Source organism: Lathyrus oleraceus, chromosome 6 (assembly GCF_024323335.1).
Source record: "Lathyrus oleraceus cultivar Zhongwan6 chromosome 6, CAAS_Psat_ZW6_1.0, whole genome shotgun sequence".
NCBI classification, from domain to species: Eukaryota; Viridiplantae; Streptophyta; class Magnoliopsida; order Fabales; family Fabaceae; genus Lathyrus; species Lathyrus oleraceus.
The window spans coordinates 465155746-465164132 of NC_066584.1; the positions used below are offsets into that span (position 1 = coordinate 465155746).

Sequence of the window (8387 nt, forward strand, 5' to 3'; positions counted from 1 at the left end):
TTTCACCACTCCTTGCACCATTTCATCATAACTCTTCATGGAAAAACCTTACATCTTTTCATCAACAATTCTCAGATTTCTCTTTTAACCATTTCCATGCTATGATTGAAAGGATGCATTCATACTATAAATACTCTTTATATTTTCATTTCAAATTCACCTCTTTCAAATCAATCTACAAAATCTCTCTGCATTCCTCTTGTTAGTACCTTAAGATTGGCATTAATTTTGTAAAACAAATAATGTAATCACCTCTGTTGTTTTAATATGTTGGGTTGAAGAAGTTCAACATCTGGACCAACATGTCATATAAGATGTCACGACATCGGGACTGTGACATCTCACATGTGTATAAAACTGAATCAATTAATTCTGATTTGGTTTGTGATTAATTAGGAGATCTGGTGAATATCCTAACTCCTGTGTGGAGATCTTGAAGATTCAATCAGAAGATTTGGTAATATATTTGGTGAATATAAAGTTCCCAAATATGGAGATCTTTTAGGAAATAAAAGATTGAAGACCTTGATTGTAACAGAAGATTTCTGCCAGCTCTGTAACAGCAAAGGAAAGATTTGTTGCGATTTCTGAAGGCCCAAATCCAGTTGGGTGGCTAGGTTATAAATAGAAGTTTGTAACCTAGGTTTTGTAACCCTCAAACAAGTAAAAATTAGAGGTGTGTGTGTGAGGTAAACCTCCCAACCTGTGAGAAGGTTACCAGGTGTTTCTCAGTGCTTGAAAGCATGAGATTATTTGTAACTCAAAGCCTGTAGGCAAGAGTGATTATGTTCTTGAACGCAGCTGTGAAGCATGTTCAAGTTGTTTAAACATTACATGACAATTGTAGTGATAGGAATGGAAACTGGAGGTTTCTATCTAGGAGTGCCTAGGTATAGATTGCATTGGGTAGGGATTAAGTGAGGAGTTGTAAACGGGGGAGTTTAACTCTGAATTAATACTGCTAATAGTGGATCTTCTTCCTGGATTGGTATGCCCCCAGAGTAGGTAACGTTGTACCGAACTGGGTTAACAATTACTGGTGTTTTTACCTTCTGCACACTATATTTTGTTTGGTATAACTCAGTCTGTTTTGAGTCTGTTTATGAAGGGAATAACAGACCTAATACATAGCCTGCAGTCTGAATGCAAAATAGAATGTTATGACATTCATCATTGACTGCTGATACTGATAGACTGGTTGGTCTGTTACAATTCACCCATCTGTAATGCTGGGACAGGTGATGTTCAAATCAATGTTGTGACATCATTCTGATAACTAGACAGGATCAATAAACATAAGAGCTATGTTTGATTTCTATTGTGTCCTTGCACTAGATGGATAAAACTGGATGTTCTTCTTTCCATGGTGGTATATTAGTATATGTCTTGACATCTGTGACTGAGTGCATATGAGTACTAGGCCTTAATTGTTATAACTGTCTTGTTGTATTAGTAACAATGTTTGATCAGATGTCATGACTTCGTGTAGAACATCTGAACTCTGACTATACCAGAATTTCACATCTTCATATATATTTTTCATATAGAGATACTTTTGAAATAAATTTTCATATCATTTTCTTCAAAATTATTCTTGAGCACTTAGAGATTACTTTGCCTTAAACCTTCATATTGAAAGAGAAGAAGATTTTAATCAATTGATTAAAATCTTGTCTACTACAAATATTCATATTCACTCAAAATTACTTTGTAAAATCCCAAGTACCAAGGATTGTTTGGTATTAGGTGTGTTATTTATCATCCAGGATTTGGAGATAAGTGTCAAGAAAATGAAGGATTGTTTCTTTTCTTATGAGTTAAGTTTTCAAGAAGATTGTTCTTGATAACTTAGTTAGAGGCTTGTTTTAGGAGATTTAACAATAATAAAATCTCTTACACGTTGTAAGGGGAATGGAGTACTCTCAAGTTGTCAGGGGAACCAGTATAATTCCTGGTCTCCTTTACTTTCCGCACTTTACCGCTTTCATCATATTATTAATCCAGAAAAGAAAAGAACATTTATCCACCAAATCAGAATAAATTTTCTATAGTCCTAATTCACCCCCCCCCCCCCCCTCTTAGCCTCATTCCTAACTTACATTTGGCATCAGAGCAGGTTTTGGTAACTTGCTCCACAGATCCAGACGATGGCTTCCGCAAGCGTAAACCCGGTATTTAAAGATGGAGGTAGTAGCAACAAACCACCTCTATTTTATGGAGAATATTTTAATTTCTGGAAAATCCGCATGAAAGCACATTTAGAAGGACAAGGAGATGGTATTTGGGAAGCCGTAGAAAATAGTCCACATAATCCAATGAGTGTGGTCAATGGTGTTGGCACCCCAAAGATCAAAAGCTCTTATGATGAAGACGATAATAAGAGAATACTTAATGAGAAGAAGGCCATCAATATTCTTCAAAGTGCATTAAGTATGGACGAGTTTTTCCGCATATCTCAATGCAAATATGAAAAAGAAATATGGGATACTTTGGTGGAGACTCATGAAGGAACCACTAAAGTTAAAAGATCCAGATTAAACACATTGAGTCAAGAATACGAAATGTTCAGAATGCAGCCCGGAGAACCTGTTGTTGCTTTGCAGAAAAGATTTGTTGACTTAACAAATCACTTAATTGCTCTGGGAAAGACCTTCACAAATGATGATCTCAACCTTAAAGTACGAAGATCCTTGACGAGAGAATGACAACCTAAAGTTTCAGCTATATCGGAGAAGAAAAGTCTTTCTACAATGACGTCTGCATCATTATTCGAAAAACTCCAAGAACATGAACTTTAACTTGGACAACTTGAAAAGCATGAAAATCAAGAAAAGAAATCCAAAGGAATTTCTTTGAAAGTTGAATCAAAGGAAGAAAAAGATGAGGCCGCATTGGAGGAAGATGAAAATTTCATGCTCCTTGTTAAAAGGCTTGGTAAGTTTTTTGGTAAAAATGACAAACCTTTTCATGCAAAAAGAAATAAACATTTCAGGAAAAGGGAGGCTTCCACTTCCACACAAGAAGTCACATCTTATGAATGTGGAAAGGAAGGTCATATAAAGCCAGATTGTCCGAGACTCTAAAAAAAAGGAGGCTTTAAAGGCAAGGAGGATTTCAAGAACAAAAAGGCGTATGTTGCATGGGAAGACAATGAGATAATTTCTTCATCCGAGTCGGAAAGAGACGCATGTGAAAATTTAGCATTAATGGCTTCACACCACTTCGACGATGAAGAAGATGCGGTTAGTAGCAACTTTTCTCTTTTCGATAGTGATGCACATGGTGCTATGAATGAACTTCTTGAAGAATGCAAAATTCTATATAAAACTATATCATCTCAAAAGAAAACAATTTCATCTTTAGAAGAAAAAATCGTGACAATTGAAAAAGATGTCAACGATGAAAAACAAAAGATGATTAGTAAAAAAAAAATTGTATGTAAAAATTGTGAGTCACTTTCTTTCCAAATTGTCCAATTAAAAAGAGTTCTTGAAAGATATGAAAAATGACAAATTGGATTGGAAGGAGTCCTTAGCCAACAAAGATATTCAAATGATAAAAGTGGTCTTGGTTACTCAAAGTTTTCCAAACCAAGTACCAATAAAACTGTCATTGTTAAGGCTAATGACCAACCATCCAAAGAAAAAGTAAACAAGCCTAAATTTGTTCATCACTATCCTAAAAAGAAAATATTTTCTAAAAAGAAATCTTATGTTCCTAGATATAGAAGAAACTTTGAACCTACTTGTTTTTATTGCGGAATAATTGGCCATACACCAAATGTGTGCTATGTTAGAAATTATGTTTTGTAGGTATGCTTGAAAACCACTTCAAACCTTTGGTATCTTGACAATGGTTGTTCCAAGCATATGACGGGAGACATTAACAAATTTTCAAATCTAGCTTTGAAGGCCAAGGGTTATGTCACATATGGTGATAACAACAAAGGGAGAATTCTTGGCATATGCAAAGTTGGAGCACCACCTTTCACATCCATTGAAGATGTCCTTTATATCGAAGGACTAAAGCATAGTCTTCTAAGTATTATCCAACTTTGTGACAAGGGCTTCAAAATCAAATTCACCAAGAATGAATGCTTAATTGAAGATGAAGTCTCTCATGAGGTAAAACTCAAAGGTACAAGAATTAATAACATATTTATGATTTCCCTTGATGATGTTTCTTTGAAGGTAAAATGTCTTATGGTAAGCAATAATGAATAATGGATGTGACATAAAAGATTTGCACATATTCATATGGAACACTTGAATAAGCTTATAAAGCATGACCTTCTTATTGGTTTTCCCAATATAAAATTCGTTAAAGATAGACTTTGTGATGCTTGTCAAAAGGGAAAACAAACCAAATCAACTTTCAGATCAAATAATGTGGTGTCCACTACAAGGCCACTACAATTGTTGCATATGGACTTATTTGGTCCATCAAGAACACGAAGCTTCAGAGGTAATGTATATGCTTTAGTTATTGTTGATGATTTCTCTAGATACACTTGGACTTTCTTCTTGGTGCAGAAAAATGATGCATTCAAGGCGTTCAATAAATATGCAAAGCAAATCCAAAATGAGAAATCTCTAACTATCGCCTCCATAAGAAGCGACCATGGTGGAGAATTCCAAAATGCCTCCTTCGAAGAGTTTTGCGAAGAATATGGAATATTCCATAATTTCTCGGCACCAAGGACTCCTCAACAAAATGGAGTGATGGAGAGAAAGAATATGTCACTTGTGGAACATGCAAGAACAATGCTTAGCGACTCAAATCTTCCAAAGTACTTTTGGGAGGATGCGGTAAGCACGGCATGCTATGTAAGTAATAGAATTATTATTAGACCTATCTTGAAAAAGACCCCTTATGAACTCTTCAAAGTAAGGAAACCAAACATCTCCTACTTTCACATTTTTGGATGCAAATGCTTTGTCCTCAACAATGACAAAGACAATCTAGGTAGGTTCGATGAGAAGTCCGACGAAGGTATATTTCTTGGATATTATCTTACTAGTAAAGCCTATAGAATATACAATAAAATAACTTAAAAAATTTAAGAATCTATGCATGTTACCTTCGATGAATCTAACCCCTCCAAGGAAGATATTGTTTTATGTGAGGATGATGATGATTTTGTAGAAGTTCCTCAAAATGATACTTCAAGTGGAAACAATGATGATCAGCCAAAACTTCAAGATGAGCAAGATCAACAAAAGTCAAATGATAATGATTTACCTAAATAATGGAGAATTCATAGAGATCATCCAATTGACAAAGTGATTGGTGATATAAGTTAAGGCGTTGCAACAAGATTGAATCTTAAAGATGCATGTCTCAACATGGCGTTTGTTTCTCAAATTGAACCTTCCAAAATCACAGAGGCCTTAGATGATGATCAATGGATTCTAGCCATGCAAGAAGAACTTAATCAGTTTGAAAGAAATCAAGTATGGGATCTAGTTCCTAGACCAAAAGGTAAGCATGTTATCGGTACTAGATGGATCTTTAAAAAAAAGCTAGATGAAAATGGTATCATTGTAAGGAACAGGGCAAGATTGGTAGCCCAAGGCTATAATCAAGAAGAAGGTATTTATTTTGAAGAAACTTTTACCCCGGTTGCTAGACTAGAGGCAATTAGATTATTGTTGGCATATGCTTGTTCTTTGAATTTCCAGTTGTACCAAATGGACGCTAAAAGCGCATTCCTAAATGGATACATAACTTGAAGAAGTGTACGTATGTCAACCTCTAGGATTTGAAGACTTCAAAAATCCCAATCATGTGTACAAACTCAAAAAGGCCTTGTACGGATTGAAGCAATCACTAAGGGCTTGGTATGATAGGTTAAGTAATTTTCTTAGCGAACATGGGTTCGAAAAAGGTAAAGTTGATACTACTTTATTTATCAAAAGAATTAACCATCATACTATCTTAGTGCAAATTTATGTATATGACATCATATTTGGATCCACAAATGAATCCTTATGTGAAGAATTCTCAACGATCATGCAAGGAGAATTTGAAATGTCCATGATGGGTAAGTTGAACTACTTCCTTGGGTTGCACATCAAACAAACAAAGGATGGCATATTCATCAATCAATCTAAATACTGCAAAGAACTTCTCAAAAGATTTGACATGGATGCTTGCAAAGATATAGCCACTCCGATGGGATTAGGGACATATCTTGATCAGGATGAATCCGGAACACCAATTGACATAACTAAATATCGAGGTATGATTGGTTCGTTGTTATATCTAACGGCTAGTCGACCTGATATTATGTTTAGTGTTTGTTTAAGTGCTCAATTTCAAGCATCTCCAAAGGAATCTCATCTCTCCGCTGTAAAGAGAATAATGAAGTATCTCAAAGGAACATCCAATGTCGGTTTATGGTACCCCAAAGGTAGTATATGTAGTGTTGTTGGTTTTTCTGATGCAGATTATGCAGGATGCAAAACAGACAGAAAAAGCACGAGTGGAACTTGTCACATTTTTGGAAATACACTAGTCTCATGGTCGTGTAAAAAGCAAGCGAGTGTGGCTCTCAGCACCACTGGTAGTTGTTGTTCTCAAATTCTTTGATTAAATCAACGACTTCGTGACTATGGTATAAGCCTTGGAAGCATTGCTCTCAAATGCGACAACACAAGTGCCATCAATATTTCAAAGAATCCGATAATGCATTCAAGAACCAAGCATATAGACATACGTCATCACTTCCTAAGGGATTACGTTCTCAAAGGCGACATCGAAATATCCTTCATTGATACCCAAAATCAACTCGCAGATATCTTCACTAAACCATTGGCAAGAGATGCATTCTATAAAATCAGAAGGGATCTTGGTATTTTAAGCGAAAGTGACATTTAATCGAATCAAGATCCTCAAATGGTTCCCAAAAGGTACATGCACTCTTTCTCATAAAATTATTAGTAATTAATTGATACTTGTTTAATGTTATTGAAAATGTTTTTCTATTTTAAAAAGTATGTTTGCTGATGTGTTAATTTTAAGTATTTATCAAAATTTGGTTGGTGTCAATCGATTGATTGTCATGTGTCAATCAATTGGTCCCTCTTTGTTTCTCACTTTTTGTTTTACAGTAAATTCATTCAATTGATTACTTTCTAACATTAATCAATTGGTCCCTTATTTTTTTATTTTTTTTAATTCGTTGCATCAACCAATCAATTGGATTCCAAGCATCAATCGATTGGTCCTCCCTATTTTTTCAATTTTTTCACTATGCCAATCGATTGGTCCATGAGTGTCAATCGATTGGTCCCTAATTTTTTTTTCATTTTATTTGTTCATCATGCGCATGATTTCACTTCATTTAGTGTTTCACTTTATTCCTTCACATGTGCTTGCTGCAATTCTTCTGATACACTCTACCATATGTCATTTAATTATTTTTTGTCATTTACTACTTTTTCTCCTATTCCTTCTCTTTTTCTTTGGCTACTACTACAAGTCTTCCCATTTCCAAGTAAATGAATATTTAATAGGTCTTGTAAGTAGTATTTATTTCACTTTAATATATTACTCATTGCCTTTTATTTCCTTGGTCAAATCACCTTGATTCTTCACATTACCATCATTACTACACTTTATCACCTTGGACATAAAACCACACTTTCTACAAGGAGATTTTTTCAGCATTGTTATTCGATATCTTCAAGGCTATTTGCTTCCTTCTTCATTTCCTTGTTTTTCTCTTAACAACATCCATGGCTTTTCAACTTCAATCAAAAGGAAAAGGCAAGGCTTCTAGCTCTAGAGGCCCTCTAGATCTTTCAAGGCTATTCACCACCAAGAGTCAGCAAGAGAGGTACGAGAAATATTTCTTTCAAAAGAAAATTATGAAACTAAAGTATGGATCATTTGTCTCTTTTCCTGAGGATGTTTTTAGCTTTCCCACTGTTTTTGAAGATTTGGGCTTGAGTGACCTCATCTGTTATAATGATGATTTTTACCCCGAATTGGTCAAAGTTTTCTATTCCAACATGGTGAAGAAGAAAGGAAAACTAACCTCTATGGTGAAGGGAGTTCCAATCTCCATGACGGCCACCGAGTTAAGTGCTATTCTCGGTATTCCTACTGGTGGTCACAAGTTGGTTGGTACAAAGGCTCCGTGGGAAGACTATAGTAAACATGCCTTCTACTATAGTTTAAGTCGTTTGTCTGAGCATCAATTTTATAACAAAAGGAAGAAGAGTTTAGGAGGAGATCTCCTGGAACGTGTGTATTGGTCACCAGCTAAGTTCTCTATTGATGATAGAATGTTGCATTATTTTTTAGTTTATGTTATTGTGCCTAGATTCTCAAATCATTGCACTATAACAGATCCAGAAATGATGCTATTGTATGCTATTAAA

General features: G+C 35.1%; 1 protein-coding gene across 1 annotated transcript; it reads left to right on the forward strand.

The window, feature by feature from the left end:
- Positions 1-6012: 6012 nt before the first annotated feature.
- On the forward strand, positions 6013-6591 carry LOC127096263 (uncharacterized mitochondrial protein AtMg00810-like). The gene has a single exon (XM_051034857.1). The coding sequence runs from the start codon at positions 6013-6015 to the stop codon at positions 6589-6591; it is 579 nt and encodes a 192-aa protein (XP_050890814.1).
- The last annotated feature ends 1796 nt before the right edge of the window (positions 6592-8387 follow it).

What these genes read in the sequence shown, in the direction of transcription:
- LOC127096263 (XM_051034857.1), top strand. Translation starts at nt 6,013, where the DNA reads ATGCAAGGAGAATTTGAAATGTCCATGATGGGTAAGTTGAACTACTTC.